At 37.6% G+C, this 25,646-nt stretch overlaps 1 protein-coding gene across 1 annotated transcript in view; it reads left to right on the forward strand.

The window, feature by feature from the left end:
* LOC149951863 (C-Maf-inducing protein-like) overlaps positions 1-25,646 on the forward strand; it is a 58,921-nt gene that overhangs the window by 18,220 nt on the left and 15,055 nt on the right. Inside the window, exons 2-5 of the mRNA XM_090168312.1 lie at positions 10,929-11,057; positions 23,269-23,319; positions 23,854-23,925; positions 24,806-24,895. Of these exons, the coding sequence (XP_090024438.1) occupies positions 10,929-11,057; positions 23,269-23,319; positions 23,854-23,925; positions 24,806-24,895 (342 nt within the window). The remainder of the gene's footprint in view (positions 1-10,928; positions 11,058-23,268; positions 23,320-23,853; positions 23,926-24,805; positions 24,896-25,646) is intronic.

Below are 25,646 nucleotides of genomic sequence, written 5' to 3' on the forward strand. Positions count from 1 at the left end.
AGGAGCGCGCCATGATAAAAAGCGTTGTTTGATCGGATTTGTTGTATCCATACTTCGTTATCTTCGCGACACGGGCCTCCGAACATTTCACGCCTTTCGCGTCGCTGACGCCAGGAAGCGAGATAATATTTGGATTGCCTTCAGACTGAGATTACCACGCTTTAGACCGGTTACATTTTACCCCCTCGTAAGGTTTTGATCGCTCTGTCGGCTGAACTGTCTTTTTCCACCGCTGCCATCGTTTATTTTATTTCATTGACCGCGAGTTTTTAAGACAGCGGTTCCCAAAAGGTGTTCCGTGGAAGGGTCGCTTGGCAGGGCCGGATTCACCCTTTCGGCGCCTTTAGGCACAGAAAAATTTGGCGCCCCTTCGCATTGGTCAGCTAAGGAGGGGCGTATCGGTTTTTAATAAATAAATAAATATATTTTAGTTTCCCAAACCTTTTCGGCGTTATTTTGAGTAGGGGCAAGCCAAGTACATGGACCGTGGGGCTTTATCAGAGTTTTGGCGCCCCTAGAAAAATGGCGCCCTAGGCACGTGCCTACTTTGCCTAATGGTTAATACGCCCCTGTCGCGGCCATTTTTGTTTGTGTCAAGAGTCTGTTAAGATGAGTAAAAAAAATGAGTTGGGGTTCCGCCAGAATTAGGTGGATAAATTAGGGTTCCATAGCAAAAAGGGAAGCTGTCATGGAAACAGGAATAGTTTTACCAGATGGAAAGCGGATTTGGAAACAGGAATAGTTTTACCAAAAGGGAAGCTGTCATGGAAACAGGAATAGTTTTACCAAAAGGGAAGCTGTCATGGAAACAGGAATAGTTTTACCAAAAGGGAAGCTGTCATGGAAACAGGAATAGTTTTACCAAAAGGGAAGCTGTCATGGAAACAGGAATAGTTTTACCAAAAGGGAAGCTGTCATGGAAACAGGAATAGTTTTACCAGATGGAAAGCGGATTTGGAAACAGGAATAGTTTTACCAAAAGGGAAGCTGTCATGGAAACAGGAATAGTTTTACCAAAAGGGAAGCTGTCATGGAAACAGGAATAGTTTTACCAAAAGGGAAGCTGTCATGGAAACAGGAATAGTTTTACCAGATGGAAAGCGGATTTGGAAACAGGAATAGTTTTACCAGATGGAAAGCGGATTTGGAAACAGGAATAGTTTTACCAAAAGGGAAGCTGTCATGGAAACAGGAATAGTTTTACCAAAAGGGAAGCTGTCATGGAAACAGGAATAGTTTTACCAAAAGGGAAGCTGTCATGGAAACAGGAATAGTTTTACCAGATGGAAAGCGGATTTGGAAACAGGAATAGTTTTACCAAAAATGAAGCTGTCATGGAAACAGGAATATTTTTACCAAAAGGGAAGCTGTCATGGAAACAGGAATAGTTTTACCAGATGGAAAGCGGATTTGGAAACAGGAATAGTTTTACCAAAAGGGAAGCTGTCATGGAAACAGGAATAGTTTTACCAAAATATTTTCATCAGCGCGGAAGCTATTGCAAAATCCCAAAATAGTTTCATCAGCGCGGAAGCTATTGCAAAATCCCAAAATAGTTTCATCAGCGCGGAAGCTATTGCAAAATCCCAAAATAGTTTCATCAGCGCGGAAGCTATTGCAAAATCCCAAAATAGTTTCATCAGCGCGGAAGCTATTGCAAAATCCCAAAATAGTTTCATCAGCGCGGACGCTATTGCAAAATCCCAAAATAGTTTCATCAGCGCGGAAGCTATTGCAAAATCCCAAACTAGTTTCATCAGCGCGGAATCTATTGCAAAATACCCAATAATTTTACCAAACGCATTTGAATTTTGATTTTGTAAAGGAATTTGAAATTTAACACTTTAAGAATTTTAAAGCGAGAATTTTTAATTTAATTGTAGGGCAGCGTGTACAGCACTTTCACAAAATGCAAAAAATAGCGTCAAGTTATTTTGGTGGCAAAAGAAGCTAACATGAATGGACCTTGACGCAAAAATACTTTCCGCATTAAAAGCACGTTAAACAGACGCTATAGTGTACGGGCCATTGTTAAAAGTTGAGCGCTTTCAGCCCTTTTAAGGCTGCGTCTCAAATTTCGCGGAACTGCTAGAATTGAGATTGCGCTCTTCACAGCCAGACAAAAAGAAATAACGTCAAGTCCTTATGTTACACGACATCCTCTTACTCGTTCCGCAGACCTTCGCTCGGAAGGGACTCGACGCAAACCCATTTTATTGACGGACTATTACGTCATTGGCTTTGTTTTACGTGCTCTCCGAAATTTCTAGCCGTTGTATTTTGATTAATTTATTTTAGATTAGTTTCGGTTAAATTAAAAGATAAATTAAAGTCGTTTAATTTTAAAAGGGGCAAAAATAAAGGAAATAAACGCTAATCTTAAGAATTTATAAACTGTCAGGGAATTTAAATGTATCTTGAAAATGTTATGAAGATGATTTAAAACAAGATGTCACGGATATTTTAAATACACACAAACCTAATCTCCCGATGTTTAAATATATTTTAAATATTAAATTTGAACCAATTTTCAATCATCTTGTAGGAGGAATTTTATCGAAATTGAATTTTTTGAGTTTCCTGGTTTCAGGAATAAGGTAGCGAGACGCGAACACGTTCATTTAAATTAATTTTTAGACAAACCGAAATTTTCGAGTTACCTGATATTAAAAATAAAGTAGCCGAATAAGTATAGTAGTTCAGAAATGATCAGTACTAACTAAAAATATAATTTTCAAACAAGTCGGGCTTAATTTTAAAAAGTTATGTACATTTTTTGTCGAAAATCTACTAAAATTATTAAATGGGCAAATTACCAACTTGTGGCCCCCCTAGTGGCAAAATGAGTATTGGGCTATTGAGGATGTGATTTTTTCTATCGATTGACACATCAATGACCCTTCTAAACCTTATGGTTCAAGCGTTATGTCAGATTCGGCGGCGGACAAAAAAAGTACGTGATCTTAATACACCAAAAGCGACATAATTACCAAAAGTGTGACAATCCCTGTACTTTCGTATGCTAAAGGTTTAATGAATGCTCGACTCGAGATTGACCACTTAAAAGGCTATTTATTGTCGCCTTTCTGGATCTTTTTTTAGTCTTTGTTATTATATCGTAGGTAGATGGCGATAGCATCTCTACAGAACGACGAAATATCAAAAAATACACTAACTTTTACCAGTGCTACTTAGTTCTTCCGTTCCTCACTACGAGGCGTTATTTGTTGGTTTTAACTTCCTTCCCTCCCCAAGGCATACCTTCCCTTCTCCCCTCCCAACTTGTATTTCGCTCGTAACATTCATTCAGAAATAGGTCCGATTGACACACTTTTGGTAATTATGTCACTTTTGGTACAAACAAATCCCTGACGGATTGTGTGGAAAAACCTAAGGCTTGTAAAGGATGCAGTACTTTTTTAAGTTAAAACCTTAACCTGAAGAGTCCGAGGAAAAACACAAACTGAAGTTCAGTCATTTATTTCTGATAAAAGTAAAATATAAAGTAAAAATTTTCATATTTTGGCTTTATCAAAAGAAAAATATCTAAGTAGTCAAGGAATCTGATATAAAATATACGAATCTCGAGAATCTAACACAAAATATACGAATCTTCGGAATCTTGGAACCCTACTCGAATCGATGAATCACATACGAATCACGGAATCAAAGATAATTTAAAAAATCGCAGTCATAAGCCTCGGTCACACGAAAACGGTTTTTGAGTGATTTGAAACGGAATCTAACGAGAATCGGAATCGAATGAGAATCAAAGAATCAAGAGTGGAATCACGGAATATTAAAGGGAGTAGAACCCTACTTGTTTGGTAGGGTGCGCCATAGCTTCTCTCTTTTCTCGCTCATGGCGCTTGTCTAGAACGATAGTAGAAACACCCAATTCTTCTATTAGAGGAAGCGTGCCCGCCCTGAAGAGGTTTCCTCACTTGAAACCTTTATTGTTTCATATTAAGTGTGTATTTTTTAAATGCACCCTTAATTAACATATAAACTACAATATCCGAGCTATAAATTAACTATTTTCATTATAGTTTGGATAGTTATTCAAATATAATTTCTTAATAATGAGGTACGTGGTTTTAGATTCACGAAAGGCGTTGTGGTAGATATGAGAAATTAAAGCATTATCAAAGCGGGGATACTTTTAGTCGAATAATTCCTCAAAAACGACTGTATTTATTTTTTGCGTCCTCGCAGCGGCGTTAATCGCGTCGAAAAACGTAATTTTTAAGGACCAATGAGATTGCAGTATTATTTGATTTTTTAAAGCGGAGGAGCATACCGGGGGCCCCAACGGCTGGAATTGGAGAAACGCTAAAAATAATCTCGACATATTCATTCTCCCTGAGTATAAATAAATACATTCTTCATATTATTAACAAATAATAAATGAGCTGTTATAATTTTATTATAATAATAACTATTCTAATAATAATATTAATGAAATAGATTAATGATAAATACTGCAAAAAGGTAACCTAACCATTTTAGGAAATTAGGAACTAACGCTTGGACCGCTTATAAATAACAGCCGAGTTCTACTTCGACTACGTCACTATAAGTTGGCTCCGCCCCACGCGTCGCCGCGTGAAGACTGAAGCATGACTGAAGACCAAAATAAATCAAATCGTCGTTTTTAAATTGTTGAAAATCTCAAGGGAAATTAAATGAAGAGATCTTTTTTCAACTACCCTAAAGATAATTCATATATAAATATAAATTAAATATTAAATTTCGAACGCTGAACGCTAATGATTGTACCGTATGACGGCCAGGTGGCGATAGAATCGTAATTCCAAAACCACCTTTCATACCCATTCATAGTTTGCACCGAAGGGAGGGGCCTATGGTCTCCAAGGAAACTAGGAGGGCGATCAAAAATTCAAACCATTTCGCGCGTAGCTACTAAATAGGTAGCCATTTTGTTGGTAATCTCGTCAAAGCTACAAAACGTATTAGATTTATGCTTTAAAATTTTAAATGGGCCCTAAACAAAGCCAGATAAGATTCTAAGGCCGGGTTATTAAAATAAAATATCAAATTACGACAGAAATATCTACGAAAAGAAGTTAACAAAGCTTATCAAAGTTAGGACTTTGTGGTCATCCTTTTTACAATTACCTTCACTATCGAATAAAATACACAATTTTCGCTCTCCCTTGGTAATTGAACTACTCGAACAATTTTTAACCAGGCAGATAACCATTTTTAACGTGAAAATAAATCCTTAATCATTTGAAAATAATTAAAATCCGCAAACAGACGATTGAAACTGTTAACCCTCCCGTTTTACTAAGAAATCAAAATGGCGGCAAAGAACCGTTCATTCTTGCTCAAATTAAATATTTATTCTTGGTTCTTATATCTATACTTGGAACTGCGTCATTGATGACGTAGGGATGCAAACTATGTATAGATATAGAATAGAAATAGAGGCACTATAGAGACTTGGCACTCCGTAGCTTTGGCCATGGCCGCCATTATGGTCATATTCTTCTCCTCACGATAAAAACTATTGAAAAAAAAACTGTGACGTAGCACTGCCAAGTATTGTATCTGGCGAAGTTGACCGCGAGTGCCGACCCCCTTTTCGCCATGTAGGAATCCATGAGATGGGCAGATTACGTGGCGCCATCGACGCGCGGTGAAATGAAATACATTATGCGTTTTTGAAAATCAACTGTCATTTGATGTAAACCAAGGAAGGATGAGGATTGTTAAAGTGGCAAGTCGTAAATAAATATTTCATTTCTTTATCAATATATTATATTTCGATATATCTTATAAGTAATATCAGAAGTAAATGAACCGAAGTCATTGAAATAGCGCTCAGAATCGGAGGGCATTTTCCTTATGAAAATGATGAGAAAATAGTCAAATAAAGCTAAGTTCCATCGCCGTCTTTTGACGCGATAAATTTCACCTGGGAATTGTGGTTATAGCTATTTATATGTATAAAAATTGCTTTCATAAAAACCAAAACCTAGGAGCGCGCAAAATTTCAAATTCGAGGTTAGAATGTAACTTCATAAGGTAAACGCCTCCAACATGGGCAGTGTAGCAGTCTGATAACTTCGGTTCATTTACTTTTGGTAATATATAAGCCACCTTTGGCTTTCGTGGACAACCAATCGATAGATGGCGTTGCAAATTCTGCCCATCTCCGCTTTCATACATGCGGGGGGGGGGGGGGGGAGTTGTTCCCAGTCAAAAACAGATTATCATGGACTTACGGATATTTCTTGAGATTATCATGGACTTACGGATATTTCTTGAGATTATCATGGAATTACGGATATTTCTTGAGATTATCATGGAATTACGGATATTTCTTGAGATTATCATGGAATTACGGATATTTCTTGAGATTATCATGGAATTACGGATATTTCTTGAGATTATCATGGAATTACGGATATTTCTTGAGATAATTATGGAATTACGGATATTACTTGAGATTATCATGGAATTACAGATATTTCTTGAGATAATTATGGAATTACGGATATTACTTGAGATTATTATGGAATTACGGATATTTCTTAAGATTATTATGGAATTACGGAGATTTCTTGAGATTATCATGGAATTACGGAGATTTCTTGAGATTATTATGGAATTATGGATATTTCTTGAGATTATTATGGACTTACGGATATTTCTTGAGATTATTATGGACTTTCGGATATTTCTTGAGATTATTATGGATTTACCAATATTTCTTGAGATAATTATGGATTTACCAATATTTCATGAGATAATTATGGATTTACCAATATTTCTTGAGATAAATATGGATTTACCAATATTTCTTGAGATAATTATGGATTTACCAATATTTCTTGAGATAATTATGGACTTACTGATCTTGAGATTATTATGGATTTACCAATATTTCTTGAGATAATTATGGAATTACTGATATTTCTTGAGATTATTATGGATTTACCGATATTTCTTGAGATAATTATGGAATTACTGATATTTCTTGAGATTATTATGGAATTACGGATATTTCTTGAGATTATTATGGAATTACCGATATTTCTTGAGATAATTATGGAATTACCGATATTTCTTGAGATAATTATGGAATTACGGATATTTCTTGAGATTATTATGGAATTACGGATATTTCTTGAGATTATTATATAATTACGGATATTTCTTGAGATTATTATGGAATAACAGATATTACTTGGAATCATCCGAGGGATTACCTAACGAGTGTACACCACATTACTCAAGTTATTTCTCCCCCGGTTACGGCAGGTCAGCGACCCACTGTATTGTATCATTTAATGCGGGACTTATTTATTTTCTCATATTTCGGCTGTTTTTGAAGAGATGTCTTCTAAGAAAGGGCTTTTTCTTTATACGGAAGCCTTTGAAACACCGAGTTGGTATTTTTTGCGGTTCTTGGATCCTGTGAGGTGTATTTCACGCGAAGCCATACTTCTAATGTTGTCTTAATATTAAGCCTGTATTTTTTGCCCGTGAATGCTTCATGGTCGCGATAATGGTCGTGGCTGTGCGCGTAAAGGGTAACTGACATTAAACTTGGATAAGGCTTAATTTTACTTTTATTTTGATGAAAATTTGCACGAGATGGTGTTGTAAACGGAGGGATATAAAGGAAGGTTTTGCGAGATATTTGTACATGCTTGGAGGAGGGAAGTATTCTGGAGGGGAGAGTTTCGTTTGGCCGACTTCTCATTTGGCCGACCACAAAATACACGTTACGCCGACTGTCCATTTGGCCGACTGCACATTTGTCCGACTGAGAATTCGGCCAAATGGGCAGTCGGCCAAATGGACAGTGCATTAGACCGACTGCTCATTTTTCCGACTACTCATTTAGCCGACTGCTCGTTTGGCCGACTGCTCGTTTGGCCGACTGCTCGTTTGGCCGACTGCTCGTTTGGCCGACTGCTCGTTTGGCCGACTACTCGTTTGGCCGACTACTCGTTTGGCCGACTACTCATTTGGCCGACTACTCATTTGGCCGACTACTCATTTGGCCGACTACTCATTTGGCCGACTACTCATTTGGCCGACTACTCATTTCGCCGACTGCTCATATGTCATTTAGACGATACTAGGTGCGTTTGGCTAGGTACTGTCCTCTAGGTCGCGTTTTAGAAGGCCCAGCTTGGTTATAAAGAACGGGGCTGGGGGGGCGCCGGTCCGGCCCCCCAGCGCTCGAGCGAAGCGAGTGCGCGGCGCCGTCAGGCGCCAATGCTTAGAATACATTGCCCGTTCTATAAGTCAACCTAACACTAAAGACATAGATAAGGACAGGCTATAGTATAAGAGTCAGTGAAATGAGCAGTCGGTGAAATGAGCAGTCGGTCAAATGAGCAGTCGTTCAAATGAGCAGTCGGTCAAATGAGCAGTCGTTCAAATGAGCAGTCGTTCAAATGAGCAGTCGGCCAAACGAGCAGTCGGTCAAACGAGCAGTTGGCCAAACGAGCAGTCGGTCAAATGAGTAGTCGGACAAATGAGCAGTCGGTCAAACGGGCTGCTCATTTGGCCGACCAGAATTTCAGCTAAAAGAGTAGTCGGCCAAATGAGTAGTCGGCCTAATGAGTAGTAGGCCATATGGTCTGCTCATTTGGCCGACCGAAAAGTCGACCAAATGAGCTGTCGGCCAAATGGGCATTCGGACATATGAGCAGTCGGCCAAATGAAAAGTCGGTCAAATGAGGAGTCGGCCAAATGAGGAGTCGGCCAAATGCGGAGTCGGCCAAATGCACCCCACCCTTCTGGAGTGGAAAATCCCATAGCGGTATTAAGAACGTCCTTTCCCGCCTATTGCTGTTAGGATTACCCAGACTACCCCGGTTTTTGGTCGGACGTCAGCTTTATCTGCCATCATTCTGGCTTGATGACGTCCGACCAAAAAGAGCATGATGGGAATTTTACAAAGCCGCAGGTGGCGCCCGACTTTTCCACTCCCGAAAACTTCTCTCCTCCATCTTGTACAAGATGATTCGCACTGGATGTCCAGTATAGAGGGATAATGACGTCAAGTCGAAGTTACCTTTTCTTACTTATTTGATTTAATTGTAATTTTTTATTTAAGTGGATTTTTTCCTGTATGATATTTTATTGATTTTATGCCTCTTTCTTGAAAAATTAATTTTTACTGGATTAAAATTAATTGCTACCGGATTAAATTAATTGCTACCGGATTAAATTAATTGCTACCGGATTAAAATAAATCGCTATTGGATTAAAATTAATCGCTATTGGATTTAAATTAATCGCTATTGGATTAAAATTAATCGCTATTGGATTAAAATTAATCGCTATTGGATTAAAATTAATCGCTATTGGATTAAAATTAATCGCTATTGGATTAAAATTAATCGCTATTGGATTAAAATTAATCGCTACCGGATTAAAATTAATCGCTACCGGATTAAAATTAATCGCTACCGGATTAAAATTAATCGCTACCGGATTAACATTAATCGCTACCGGATTAAAATTAATCGCTACCGGATTTAAATTAATCGCTACCGGATTTAAATTAATCGCTACCGGATTTAAATTAATCGCTACCGGATTTAAATTAATCGCTACCGGATTTAAATTAATCGCTACCGGATTTAAATTAATCGCTACCGGATTTAAATTAATCGCTACCGGATTTAAATTAATCGCTACCGGATTTAAATTAATCGCTACCGGATTTAAATTAATCGCTACCGGATTTAAATTAATCGCTACCGGATTTAAATTAATCGCTACCGGATTTAAATTAATCGCTACCGGATTTAAATTAATCGCTACCGGATTTAAATTAATCGCTACCGGATTAAAATTAATCGCTACCGGATTAAAATTAATCGCTACCGGATTAAAATTAATCGCTACCGGATTAAAATTAATCGCTACCGGATTAAAATTAATCGCTACCGGATTAAAATTAATCGCTACCGGATTAAAATTAATCGCTACCGGATTAAAATTAATCGCTACCGGATTAAAATTAATCGCTACCGGATTAAAATTAATCGCTACCGGATTAAAATTAATCGCTACCGGATTAAAATTAATCGCTACCGGATTAAAATTAATCGCTACCGGATTAAAATTAATCGCTACCGGATTAAAATTAATCGCTACCGGATTAAAATTAATCGCTACCGGATTAAAATTAATCGCTACCGGATTAAAATTAATCGCTACCGGATTAAAATTAATCGCTACCGGATTAAAATTAATCGCTACCGGATTAAAATTAATTGCTACTGGATTAAAATTAATTGCTACTGGATTAAAATTAAGTGCTACTGGATTAAAATTAATTACTACTTGTAATTTAGTTCGCTATGAATTGGCATTTGTACATTTTCATAAATACCTAAAGGTATAATCAGCTAGGCGATTTATTATGATTTAAATTAAATTAGTGTTTAAGTCGGAAAATTTTCCGTATTTTTCCGAAAAAAATTAAAAATTTTCATTCCATGATTAGTCTAATATTGTTGGCAAATTTAAATAAAGCGGCATTTTCGCCTCATTTTTTCGAATCTGAAAGTAAAACTAAACCTCTAGACAAGTTTAAAATGATTAACAATGTAACATAATTGATGTTTTGTAGTATATTTACTGATATTAGACAATTTATATCGATAAAAAGTTAAATTACTTTTTAAGGGTTTTTAATGTTTTTTTCTTTCAATTTTTTATTTTTCCGCAATTCGGAAAATTTTCTGGAAATTTTTCCGCATTTTATTTTTTCGGAAAATTAACAACAACCCGGAGACCATGGTTCAAAGGGGTGCAGAGTCTTCCACTATAATGATAATGGTTGCGCATGAAAGTTATCTATATACTATATTTTCTAAATATTTTACGCTTTCATTAACTAATCCGATGAATCTATTTTCCGATGATAGCCAAGTGGATTCATGGAAGAGCCAACTCCGTACAGCCAACTGGAGGACGTCTACGCTGTGGCTCGATGGGACGCCAACCACAAGTTCTGCATTCGAATTGTCATCCACGACGGTTCTCTGCTTCTGCAGGTATTTATTTTAAACAGGAATTAGGGCTGTGTGATTAGTGGTTTTAGGCAATCGAATCGGTTATCGAGTATAAATTTTTAAAATCGAGTATTCGAGTCGAGTAATCGAGTACTTGATTACCGGGAAACTTCCTCTTATTCCAGTCGAGTAATATTGAAGTCGAGTCGAGTAATCGAGTACTTGATTAAGGGGAAACTTCCTCTTATTCCAGTCGAGTAATCGAGTACTTGATTAAGGGGAAACTTCCTCTTATTCCAGTCGAGTAATATTGAAGTCGAGTCGAGTAATCGAGTACTTGATTAAGGGGAAACTGCCTCTTATTCCAGTCGAGTAATCGAGTACTTGATTAAGGGGAAACTTCCTCTTATTCCAGTCGAGTAATCGAGTACTTGATTAAGGGGAAACTTCCTCTTATTCCAGTCGAGTAATCGAGTACTTGATTACCGGGAAACTTCCTCTTATTCCAGTCGAGTAATATTGAAGTCGAGTCGAGTAATCGAGTACTTGATTAAGGGGAAACTTCCTCTTATTCCAGTCGAGTAATCGAGTACTTGATTAAGGGGAAACTTCCTCTTATTCCAGTCGAGTAATCGAGTACTTGATTAAGGGGAAACTTTATCTTATTCAAGTAACTAAAAAAAACTCGAGTGATTTTTTTAAGGAGTCGGGTGATCGAGTACTTAATCAATATAATCGGTCGAACAGAGAATTTATCATTAAAATCAAAACTAAAGTAAGATTTAATCATACTAATCATGATTTAAATTTTTAATCAGGATTTTATAATTTTAAACATTCTAAAACGTGATTTAATCAACTTAATCGTGATTAAATTGAATTTAATCAAAGTAATCACGATTAAATCAGATTTAATCTTTTGAGGTGTGCGTCGTTAATCAAGGAAGTGACCTGCCCCTCGGATATTATATCGGTGTATCCCTAACTTTCATTAAAACATTTGAATAATTGGCGCCACATTGGAAGCCACGCTTAAAATCGTCTCGACACAGTCATTCTAAGGAAAAATCAATATATAAATTCTTCATTCAACACACACTCCAAATATTAAAAATAATGATGATTCGTAACAATGGACAATTCTTCGAAGCATCCGTTTATAGTGAAATTGGGCTGCCGTTTGACGTCAGAGCTACTGAGAAAAATATTACGAAAGTTGCTGTGAGCTCTACATGCCATTTCATTTTTCACAATTACTTGGGCTTATTTTTTTTACGAGCAGGGAGAGAGGAACTTTGGGAAAAAATGCTGGTTCAACATTTATTAACGTTACTCATAATCGAATTTAATTCCGGGAATATTTAAATACCTATTGTATATTTCTTGGTGCGTTGAGTGATCTTGCCGTTTTTATCGGTACGCGAGAGAAAGTATCGCGATTGTAGTTTGCCATTTTTATCGTTCGGATTTGTAGATGTACTTGATATTTTCAATAACCGCACCGCCATCTATCGTCTTTAAATTTAACTAAAAATTGTATTTTTCCCAAAAAAGGGAAGCCCCAATAGGCGATAGCATAAATTGTTTTGGTCTTAGCTAGCTTGTTCAAATGTTCCCGGAAATTCGTCTTAGCACTGCCAACTTCTATAACGCGCTTCCGCGATCTAGGTTGGCCGTGGGCAAAACATAGGGGCTACTAAGCCTAGGTTAAAAACGTGTTCTAGTCTGTCTTTCATTTTTTTACATTTTTCTAGACAGAGACTTAACATTACTATCACAATAATAATACTAATGTCCGAGTCGTCGTCAAATTAAGTTTAACAAATTAATATTATTTTCTATTAAAAAAGTATAAGTATTTAAAAACATAACATACCACAAAATTTTAAGAATGACTTTCTTTAAAAATTAAATAAAGTTGATTTAAATCAGCCAACCCTGGCTGCAAATTTTTTCTCAACCGATAGTAATGTAATTGGAACTGGCAAATTAGCGATAATATTATCAGGAAGTCATTATTTCGCCATATATTGTTAACTGGGCGGGAATCCGGGGCCAAGATCCTTTGACCCGAATCTCGTAGCTTTGACAATATGATATTTTAAACTCCAATTTCGACAGAATCGGACTTCTAGTAATTAGTTGGAAATCGGGAATAATTTTGAAATTCTTAAGAACTCGAGTTCAAGCGAAAACAATATTGAATATTTATTTAGTAATATATTTATCAGAGCGAAGCGAGCGTAGTTAATTAATTTTGTTTTATAACTCTTAGCTGATCTCCGAAATTATATAACCAATTAATGCCAATTTTGGTACGCGGCAATTTTGAAATTCGATATTTGAGTACAAAGTTCGAGATAAGAATGCGTTTATTTGTACTTAAAGAGAATGACGTTGTTGGCGACTCCGGCATTTCCCACGGAACGAGAGGGGGGAGGAAATACGTCACCGGCGTGAGCTTCACTAGACCGTAAAAAGAATAAACAGGCTCGCCAGTCCTCTTCCCGAAAAAATGTGACGTAGGCCCGACGCTAGTGCCACCTATGACAAAATTTTTTTTTTAAGGGTTTCTCAGTTGGCCTTCGCATTTCTTGGAATTCGTCCACAGTCTTAAGGCTGGTTCACACGGGCAGTGTTTTCTTGATTTTCTCGTTTTACCACCTTTCCCCGTTGTTCTGGCGCACGGGAAAACGACTGTACACACGGACAAAATTAAACGGATTTTTCCGCCGTCAGCGCGGCCGGGAAACGAGAAAACGGAGAAAAAAATGTTGAAATATCTCTACTTTTTTTCCCGGTTTTCTGAAGCACTTTGAGCTCGACTAATCGGCGAGCGTTTCGCTGTCACGGGATTTTGAAATTCTTTAAAAGTAGGCTTAAGAATTTTTGCGTCTACCACGTGACGGCATTAACGCTCGCTGACTGGTCGAGCCCAACGCCCCTCAAAAAAAGGTTATCCGTTTCTCATTCCCCGGCAGCGCTCGCTGTGATAAAATCCGTTAAATTTTGTCCGTGTGTACAGTCGTTTTCCCGTGCGCCAGAACCACGGGAAAAGGTGGTAAAACGAGAAAATTGAGAAAATCAGGAAAACACTGCCCGTGTGAACCAGCCTTCATCTCCGAAACAACTTGGGATTAGAGAAAAACGAAGCTGTCCATTGTCCAATTTGAAGAGGAGTAAGGGTCAAATGGGTGGGGGGGGGGGGCGCATTCAGAGGCTTAAACTATCATTACGTTAAAGTGGAATGCATATTGCATTTTGAGATCTAGCTTTGAGGCCAATTAGCCTTTTCAGTTTACATAGAGCCACGTAGTGGCAAATGCAAGAAGCTCATAAACTGCTTTATTGAAAAATCGTCGTGGCTCTATGTAAACTCAGTTAATGATACATCTAAGTAGACAAATGGCTATGCTGCGTATGGCGGATATGCTTGTCCAAATCGACCTATGTCTCTCCGTACTTGCGTATCAAAGTAGCCTTAACATACACTTGGAACTGCCGAAGCTGACGTTTCTTTAATCCCCTTTGGTGCAAGGCTAGCTTGAACTTCCCCAAAAGAGATAAATTTCGGTATTCCCTTAGAAAATTCGTTCACCCCGCAGAGGCAAAAGAACGCCTTTTAGTTCCACATCGAGATATATATCGAAGTGGGACTATTGTAAGTGTTGTTTGTTGTGGAAAAGCGACGACACGGTAGATGGAGCTGCGAAAAATAATATATTATATATATAATTTTCATTAGTGGCCTCACCGAGACCCGAACACAGATAGCTGCGGGCCGCGTAATCTCCAAAACCCGATGCCTCTACCCACCACGCTACACCGCTCTTTACGAATTTTACTCGGAACATCTAGTCTTTCCTTGCGACGGGGGGAGGGGTATTTGTCAAGTTAAGTTGTCGCAATTCTCGTTCCTTTTTCCGGGTTTTTTACGTATATTTACGGCGTTTTAGGGTCAAGTTAACCTCAAACTTCGCCTCCCCCCCGCCCTAATTTCGACCCACTTATCGAAACCGTGTATGGTCAGAAGTAATAAAAAAGTGTGGCACTTTCTTATCGAACCAGTGTGTGGTCAGAAGTAACAAATAAGCGTGGCACTTTCTTATCGAACCAGTGTGTGGTCAGAAGTAACAAATAAGTGTGGCACTTTCTTATCGAACCAGTGTGTGGGCAGAAGTAACAAATAAGTGTGGCAGTTTCTTATCGAAGTCGTTTATATGTGGCACAAAATAATATTATCGCCTTCTTGGCGAACTTGTATAGTTTGTATAGTTGGTCCAGAGATTTGGTCTCATTCGATAGAGCTCTTTGACGCGCACGCAGTGCCGTTAATTTCCGCCCCCTCCGACCAACCCCCTTAAAGGGAAAGTGACCGAAAAAAACAAGTTGGTCTCATTCGATAGAGCTCTTGGACGCGCACGCAGTGCCGTTAATTTCCGCCCCCTCCGACCAACCCCCTTAAAGGGAAAGTGACCGAAAAAACAAGTTGGTCTCATTCGATAGAGCTCTTGGACGCGCACGCAGTGCCGTTAATTTCCGCCCCCTCCGACCAACCCCCTTAAAGGGAAAGTGACCGAAAAAAACAAGTTGGTCTCATTCGATAGAGCTCTTTGACGCGCACGCAGTGCCGTTAATTTCCGCCCCCTCCGACCAACCCCCTTAAAGGGAGAGTGATCGAAAAAACAATTTGGTCTCATAGAACAATAAAAGTAAAAGATTGGAATCGTCTACGCTAGCGTCTACTTGAAATAGTGAGACCAAAAAACAGTCGAAATTAGGGCGTGTTGCAAAAGTCTACTTTGCTAGAATCAAACATGTTAAATTGAATGGGCTAGGGCTTTGGCCACAGGCCCTTAAGCTGAAAAGTATGCGACCATGGGGACAGAATCTCCGTCTTGCCATATTCTTAGTACATAAATACATTCTTGCAATAATATGATTTATGCAGTTGTTAATAATCCATATTAAATATCTGCTCTAAGAAAATACTAATTTAATCACCGAGATAATATAAAATCACATGGCCTGAACAGCTTTTGTATTGGTTTGCCCACCCGGGTATCCTGAGGGTGGGCGGTGGCCACCCTTTAACATAGGATGGTAAATTATATATCAAACGCTAGGAAATCATATGGCCTGAACAGCTTTTGTATTGGTTTGCCCACCCGGGTATCCTGAGGGTGGGCGGTGGCCACTCTTTAACATAGGATGGTAAATTATACATCAAACGATAAGAAATCACGTATCATCAACAGTTTTTGTATTAGTTTGCCTACCTGTGTCTACTAAGGGGCCCTAAATGGGTTAAAGTGTGCAATAACTGGTGGCTTTACCGGGGAGTCGGGGTCCGGCTATTGTAACCCATAAGGGCGGTGGCGCACTGGGAGATGTTAGCTCTGATCAAATGGTCCTATCTCCACCTCCGACTTCGGTCAGGTTTGGGCTGGATACTGAACTTCGGTTCAGGTTAACGGAGAGGGTCCAGGCAAACTGGACGCCTCGGCGGATTGGGTAGCCTGCTGTGGGGCGGCGAGCCTCCATATGCGGGCACGGCGGTCCTGTTTCCCGGCTTTTGGGATCTCCGGTGCCAGCTGTGCCGGGTTACTTGGGCTGCTGTGTGCTCGTCGTTCCCCTTTAGGAGCTCTTTCCAAAGGGTTTGGCTCCTTACCTTCATAGGTAGGGTGTCGGTTGGAGTTGCTATAGCATCCATTCTAAATCCCACTGCTGTGTGCGAAGTGGGGATTGGTTCACCCATTGCTGCACCTTCTGCTGGGTTGAGTGGCTTGCGTCTAAGGTGAGACCATCAGTAGTAGGGTTCTGCTACCCATGCTGGATTTGTCACCTGTCCGGGCTAGGGGGACGCTGGCGTAGGGCACTATGATGATAGGCTTCCGGTGTTATAGTCTCTGTTACTAGGTACACCGGGCTATAAATTCTGACACTGTGTCTACTAAGGGTGTATGGGTTTGCCCACTCGAATACACTCATGTGGAACTAATATTACGGACTGGGCCGACTTGTTTGCTATTGGTTTATTTCTCTCAGTCCAATATAGTTTCATTCTCGACCGCACAGCGTCGCTGGGTCCGAGATATTTTTCAAATCTTTCATTTTCGCGGGAATCGGAGAGACAAGATTTGACATCACATTTTCTGGAAAAAGATTTCACCTTGAAAGGGCTTATTTGTCTACTTAGAGGTATCATTAACTTATGGTAAACTGAAAAGGCTAATTATATCAATTACACTAACTTTAAGCCAGAACCCCGAAATTCATCTCCACAATTCAAAAATGTATAATGAATAAAATGGTAGAGTTGCTACCTATGGATAAGCAAGGAGGATAAAGTAAACTAGTTCTTTAAATATGACATTAATAATTTTTCAAAAAAAAAATAAATAAATAAAAAAACTAATTTAATTCGGTCCCAAAAAATTGTACCTGTTTTCCGAGGAGTTTTCGTGAATATATAGGGGTTGTCTTTTGGGCGGTTTTTCCATAGAAATCTCATATGTAACTAGAATGCTGCCGTGTAACTGGCAAATGGACCAAATGCCATGGTAGACGATAGCCAGATCTCAACCAATCAGAGCTCAAAGAGTGGTTCTGCCAAGAATTTAATGTCACCAGAGAGAATGACGTCACCTAGCTGGTAGCGGAACCAAGTAGGATTATTATCCTCCTTGGCGGAACCACTCTACGGCCTCTCATTGGCTGAAGTTTCAAAACGAACTTGCGACAAGCTCGGTAGTAGGCGGTAGCATTAGTTACCTATGAGATTTCTATGGGTTTTTCACCGAAACTGTGGGATTTTTAACTTTCGAACATTGGCAACACTGTGAATCGATCTTCGAAAGTTTGTCAGCTATAACAAATCCAAAGGCTTAGAGCTCTTTTTAACGTTAATTTTGTACGTAGACCCGACGCTAGTGCCACCTATGGCAAAAAATATATATATTTTCAAGGTTTTTCCATTAAAATTCGATCTTTGAAAGTTCGTCAGTAGGATTTACGAGAGCATTTCTGTGGGCGCCGTTATAAGATGTCGGCACGCCTTTTTCATTGGCTGACATTCTTTGTCGGTGCATCGAAGCCGGTAGCTTCCACAGCACTAGCCTCCAAAAGGGGGCGGTTACCTCGTAAATCGCGTTATCCAAAGGCTCTTTTAAACCTTAATTTTGGCTTAATTTCAAATTAGACCAAAATAAGCTATTATTACCTTTTAACTGATTTATTTTGATCCACGATGGTTTTCCGTCTATTGCAGTTTATCGATAGTCCATTGAAGTTTCCAAACAAATATAAGAGATCAAATGAATAAGCTACAGTCGTGAATATGTTTTGAAGGGCAGTCATGTTAAATAAAATAAAAACAAAAAATCGTAAATGCGCATGCGTGTACTACGGTCTAAAACCAACCAATCACAGTGTCCCTTCCCGCTAAGATTTCCTCTAGACCCGTTTTCGACGGTTAAAATATATGAATGGTTGGTTTTTATTCGTCTATCGCGTTGGAAGACGTCACTTTTCGCGAACCAATGAGATGCCAGGCTGATTTAAATTTTTAGGGGGAGGAGCTTACTGTTAGAGCTTGAGGTGCTTCTCCGTTGCATTTAGTGTAGGGCAAGTAGATGACGTCACATTGTAACTTAAAAATAATTAGAGAATCCAATCCCACACAAGCGGAAGAATTTATATAGCAGACCAATCAAACGTGTTTCTTTACTATTTACCGATCAGGAGTAAAAAGTGTAACTTAAAACGTTTGAAAGACTGAAAATTCTGCCAATAGTTTACAGTGTAGTGTAGTTAGTGTAAAACTGCGAATAATTGTAATAACGTTAAGTGTACACTTTTCGCGCCGGTGAAAGCGAATATTTTGGAAAATATTAAAAAGTGTACACTTTTCGTGCCGGTGGAAGCGAATATTTTGGAAAATATTAAAAAGTGTACACTTTTCGTGCCGGTGGAAGCGAATATTTTGGAAAATATTAAAAATTGTACACTTTTCGTGCCGGTGGAAGCGAATATTTTGGAAAATATTAAAAAGGGTACACTTTTCGCGCCGGTGGAAGCGAATATTTTGGAAAATATTAAAAAGGGTACACTTTTCGTCCCGGTGTAAGGAAATATTTGGAAAAGCGTAAAAAGTGTACACTTTTCGTCCCGGTGTAAGGAAATATTTGCAAAAGCGTAAAAAGTGTACACTTTTCGTCCCGGTGTTAGGAAATAATTTTCGCCTATTGTGAAGTCTAAGCCTTCTAAGGAGAAACCTCTTATACAGTTGTAACTCGCTATTTGTGGGACCAATTACCTAATTACCCACCGTAGCTTCGCTCCAGTTTTGGTTATTCAATGACATCCTTGTTAATTAACTTGTGATTTATTTACATTAAAATTAGTCGAGATTTCTAGATAGGCGTGTAATTTGGAAATAAACCTTATGTTGGGCTTAAAGGGAGTAATAAGTATACAGGTTTTGGAAAATTGTTGATAGGAATTGTGCGGGGAAAACTAGGCCATCATGCTCTCGAATCGTCTGATTCGTTTCAACAGAAGAAACGATAAATAATTAATAGGGACTTGGCAGTGCTACGTCACAGTTTTTTAAATAGTTTTTATCGTGGGGAGAAAAATAATAACACAATGGCGGCCATGGCCAAAGCTACGGAATGCCAAGTCTCTACAGGGGCGTAGGAACGTTCTAGAAGTTGGAGGGGGCAAAGAGAAACGAAAAGGGGTCTGGAGAATGGTTTTTAATTTTTAATGGAGTGTAGCTTCTCCGAATGCATGGGTACTTTTTACTACTATGTAAATTGCTGGGAAAAGACTGAAATTTAAACACAGTTGAGATTCTATAAACTGTATATGCTTTCTAAATGATAATTTGAGCCTTTTGAAGATTTCAACTGACCAAAAAGCTGGAGGGGGCAATAACATTAGTTGCCCCTCCCAGCCAAATTCTAGGGAGGGGCATTGCCCCCACTGCCCCTCCCGGTTCCTACGCCCCTGAGTCTCTACTGGGAATACGAAGAATTGAAGACCTCGTGATTTACGGAAGAAAAACCACGCCCCTTTAAATTAACCCCGCTCTTACTCTCTAAACAGAGACTGACGTAGATTCTCAAAAAATCCAAGGCGATATATTTCCGCAGGCCTGCGTATTTTCAGCGAACGGGAATTCATTTTTGGTATAAACAATTATAATGTATTTATTTCTACTTAGGAAGAATGACCGTGCTCCAAATCTAAAAACACTAGATTACGTCTTCTGACGCGTTTGAAAACGCAAGCCGGTGACGTATTTTTACCCCCCCTCCCTCGAAAACACAAATTTCTGCATATTTAAAATTAATCCACAACTTCGCCCCCTAGTTCTTAAAATCGGGGAAACGGTAACTCCGTAGGATGGCTATACAAATCAGTTTAAACCACCTGGTTTTATACGGATAAAACCATTTAAAATTATTCACCTTTAAAATCGGGCTTAATTATAACTGAAAAAAAACACCAACTCCATGCGATGAAAACTCACTGAAAATTACAAAATTTAAAAATTATTAGGAAAAATAAAATAATGATTAAAAATTATTAGGAAAAACAAAATAAAATAATGATTATTATTATGAAAAACAAAATCAAATAATGATTATTATTAGGAAAAACAAAATCAAATAATGATTATTATTAGGAAAAACAAAATCAAATAATGATTACTATTAGGAAAAACAAAATCAAATAATGATTAATATTAGGAAAAACAAAATCAAATAATGATTATTATTAGGAAAAACAAAATCAAATATTGACCGAGGCCTTTTTTCCGGAAAATATTCCGTATTTTTCCGAAAAAAATAAAAACAATTTTTCATTCCATGATTAGTCTAATATTGTTCGCAAATTTAAATAAAGCGGCATTTTCGCCTCATTTTTTCGAATCTAAAAGTAAAACTAAACCTCTAGACTCGCTTTAAATTAATTAACAATGTCACACTATTAATGTTTTGTAGTATTGTTACTGTTATTAGACATTTTATTTCGATAAAAAGTTTAAAATATTAAAAACCCTTAAAAAGTCATTTATGTTTCAATTTTTTATTTTTCCGATTTGTGGAAAATTTTCTGGCAATTTGGCTTTTAAAAAAGTCCGGATAAAACCAATAAAAGCAACTAGTCTGGATTTTTTAAATTTATCCTGATTTTTGCCAAAACCCTGCTGAAAATACATACAATTGTTAGTCATTCTCCCAAACATAAATAAATCTAGTTTTGGAATAAATAAATACATTTCCGACATTAGAAGGCTCCTACTTAGGAGCAACAAACACAGCACCCCTCACAAGGAGAACGCAACCCGTCAAAAGTCGTGGATTTTCACGCGTACAGACTTGTACAGTTTTCATTGGCTAGACGGAAATTGTCTTCCCCCTTTCCGTAAAACGTTCAGCTTAAAAACTCGTCCAATGAAATTTATACGCAACACTGCGTTAGCGTGTTTAAAGGCTAGCCGAGCGATAATACGACATATCTAGGCTTAGCGAATGTCTGGAAAGGCCTTAACCTCTCTTCTAACAAGGCGCGGGCGTAATTGAGGGATACGTTGACTGACGGCGTATCTAGTAGCTGCTGCCTTTAAACGAAACAGTGTAAATAAACTATCAAGGTGCTTTGGTAATTAACCCAAAAAAACTTGTAATCTCTGTGACGTTTCTGGCAGCAGCCGGTTATAAATTATTCGGCAAAGCGAAAGATTGGGTCCTTGATCCTAATATTGCCGCCGTACTGATGTCACGAGCCCTAAAATATCATTTTCTTACCAATTAAAACTGAAGTGTACAAAAATTCGACGTTTCCTTAAGACACTATTTTATAAATACTCCAGAATATTAACATCGCGGTCTATTGGCTTAAAATACAGATGTAGAGGTCGGGGATGGTTAACTTTTATACAATAGATAAAGCTCTCAAAATTATTCGTAAAACGTTTTGATCAAGTAATTTATATTTCTGTATTATCCGATTAAGTTTTTGATAAATTTGTAAAATTAATCGGAAAAACGTTTTTTTCGATAAAAAGCTCAAATTTTACGAATAATACATGTTTTTTTTAATCATTTTCCGAAATATTAACCGGTAAATTTCTTTGTTTACATTTTTTTCCCGAAAAAAATCAATTTAAACATGGATAATGATTAACCGTCCCCGACTTCTATACAGATGTTTCAACAGGTTATGCAAACATCTGAAGGAGTTGTAGGGGGTGAATTGAGAAGTATGCCTGTTTTTACCCCCATTTTCCTACGATGAGTGAAAAGAGCGCCAGAGAGCTTCGAAGTGTGGCCTACTAGCCCCTGGAAGTAGGCATTGGTAAAAAGTCCGTGAAACGGTGATGCGCGGGTTCGGGTACCTTTCCTGGTAGAGACGTTGAGCAGCCAAAGCATTGCCATCCGCTACTCCATACACGAAATCGATATCTGCCAGTTCTACAGAAGTGAACTCCATTGTTGCAGTTTGAAAGCGATGAGAAACCGCGGTCCATCACGACTTTAAATACTGTTTAAGTTTTAATTAGATTTAATCATTTTAATCACGATTTAATCAATATAATCGGTCGAATAGATAATTTATCATTAAAATCAAAACTAAACTACGATTTAATTATACTAATCACGAAATAATTTTTTTAATCAGGATTTAATCATTTTGATCAGATTTAATCATTTAATCATGATTAAATCAGCTTTAAACATTCTAATTATGGTTAAACGTGATTTAATCAACTTAATCGTGATTAAATTGAATTTAATCAAAATAATCACGATTAAATCGGATTTAATCTTTTGAGGGGTGCGTCGTTAATCAAGGAAGTGACCTTCCCCTCGTAATAAAGCTATGACATCGTAACGTATGAGCAACATTAAAACAAGTTCGCCAAGCGTAGCTGAATTTATAAACAGAACTATTGGAAATATTTTAGTTATGTGGGGTTTATAACTTTATTAGGCCTAATGCAGCTATGACGTACCAATAATTTAAAATTTAAAATTAATTACTTTGCAATTGCGATAGCTATAATTCAATACAATTTTTATTTTTCAAGTTGTGTACCAAGCTCTATAATTTTAAAGAACATATCAACTAAGTTTTATTATCAATTTAAATAATTTTCCTTCGTTATTTAATTTATATGGGAAAACATTTGCACAAACTGTTTTTTTATGCTAACATTTTCGAATATGATCATTACTAGGTAAATAACGTCTACCTCAGAGACCAGTGGCTTCATTCTATATTATGGAAGGTAATTATTAATATCATAAGTAACGTAATAACAATAAGTATGACAATTACCGAAATTTATAACTAAACTGATTTTCATAGTTATTGCGTAATCAAGATGTTTTCTCAGCACAGAGCCCTCTAGTGTCTAAAATATGCGAGACCGCTAAGCCTAAATATCTGGTTTCTGATAGAATATTAGGCTAAAATGATAAAAATTAAAAAAGTTTCTATCGGCGCCACGAGCTCATGTTTTTTTTATCACGCGTGAGTCGCACACCGCCTTCAAAACAAAGTCAAAGCCCCTCGCGACTCCAGAACGTGCTCTCCGATATTAGGCTTACATTTTTATCTAAAAGTAGTCATCCAAAACGGTAAGTCGCGAGTCCAAGTCACAGCTTGAAGAGAGTATCAGTGCCGAAAAAAGGTTCAGTTAGAAAATTGGCATTGGCAATAGGAAGTGTCATACTTATTGTTATTATGTTACTTATGTTAATATTCATACGAAAAATATTCTGACGGTATTAAAATTTTATTAAATTTATTTTTTTTACAGAGAAGCGTTTTGAGATATCGCAAATTACTGATGAATACTCGAAGGCCTGAAGTATTGTTGAAAGAATTAGGGGTACGTGTTTACCAAATTTTACGCCATGGTCGGACATTTAACAAAATCCCGTACCAATTTTGGATACAAATAAAAAATTCTAGAATCCCGTACAAAATTAGGTAAAAATCCACTAATTCAAAATCCATAATAAAAACTTCAATAACCCGTACAAAATTTGTATAAATTAAGATCCAAAATCCTAGAATTTATCTCCCATAGACTTTATAAGACAAATGCATTAAAAAAATCGAAAATCCCGTCCAAAATTTGGGTAAAATCCAAAATCCTAGAATTTATCTCCTACAGAATTTATATGACAAATCAGGAATCCATACCTTTACTTGGAATGCTTATCGCGGCAGATTTTCGTCTAGATGTGGCTGACGGTTTTTTTGACGTCACTATGTGAACTAAAGCCAGGCGCTCACTGCTCTTCGTAACGGAGACATTGCCTTGTGGAAGGCAGGACGGATACGAAACGGAGAGCCAGTGGGCGCCTAGCCTTAACAAACAACAACGTGAGAGAGAAGCGCGCGCAAAGGGGATTTTTTTATCTTATAGGCGGGGCCAAAGCCGTCTGATCTTACCATACGCCAGCATAAGCATTCCACGTAGAGGCATGGATTCCTGGACAAATGCATTAAAATAATCGAAAATCCCGTCCAAAATTAGGGTAAAATCCAAAATCCTAGAATTTCTCTCCCACAGACTTAATATGACAAATGCAATAAACAAAAGAATCGAAAATCCCGCACAAAATTTTGTCAAAATCCACAAATCCAAAATCCAAGAATTTCCCTCCCATAGACTTCATATGGAAAATACATATTTTTTTAAATGCCGACCCCACGATTCGAATCCCAATGATATGAAATTAATCCGAATGTTGAATAAGCAGAGTTTGGTGGAAATGTCGTTGACAACTCCGCTACAAGACGAAGTAATTCTGCAGACTCCCTTGGAAATCATTTCGGATCTACTAGTGGCGGTAAGATTACATTTTTTATTATTATTATTTTGGCCATTATTGTAGGTCTATTTACAACCGGGCTTTTGGGCGCGATAAAAATTGAGCTTGGCTGTCGTAAAGATGGGCCGATTTTGCCGTAATCTGTTTTAGTGCGCTCTGTACTTTTACTTTGGGTTATTGCTACCGCGGTACGTGTACGTATTTATGATATATTGGTCGCTGCTCTGTTGTCAGTAGAAGCGGAGGCCGGCGGTGGGACCCCTACGCCTTTGAATCTATGCCAGGTCCTTGTAGGCCTTATTTCGTTTTAGTATAAGGATGAACGTGTAAAATGTATAGCCTCTACCAGCCTCTACTTTTATAACCGCGAGATTTTTTATTTAGGTCAGATAGAAGGACATATTTTTATTTCGCTTTCATTAGCATTTCTTCTGGAATCAAATATTACGTTCTTTTTGGGGTATAAAGGGTTTAATTTTTTTTGTTTTGCAAGAGGATACCAAATATATCGGATAAAATTACCCTTCTTACAAATTACGACATTTTCCCATTAATTGTGTAAATTTACTTTCGTGTTTTTGAAATGTACCTCAAGACATTTTTTAAACCAATATTTAATTTATTTTTATTTTTTAATGATTTTTTTAGATTTTCAATGATTTTTTATATTTTATTTTTAATGATTTTTTATATTTTATTTTTAATGATTTTTTATATTTTATTTTCATGATTTTTTATATTTTATTTTCAATGATTTTTTTGATTTTAT

The sequence above is a fragment of the Leiobunum rupestre genome, chromosome 3 (genome assembly GCF_980474605.1).
Source record: "Leiobunum rupestre chromosome 3, qqLeiRupe1.1.hap1, whole genome shotgun sequence".
NCBI classification, from domain to species: domain Eukaryota; kingdom Metazoa; phylum Arthropoda; class Arachnida; order Opiliones; family Sclerosomatidae; genus Leiobunum; species Leiobunum rupestre.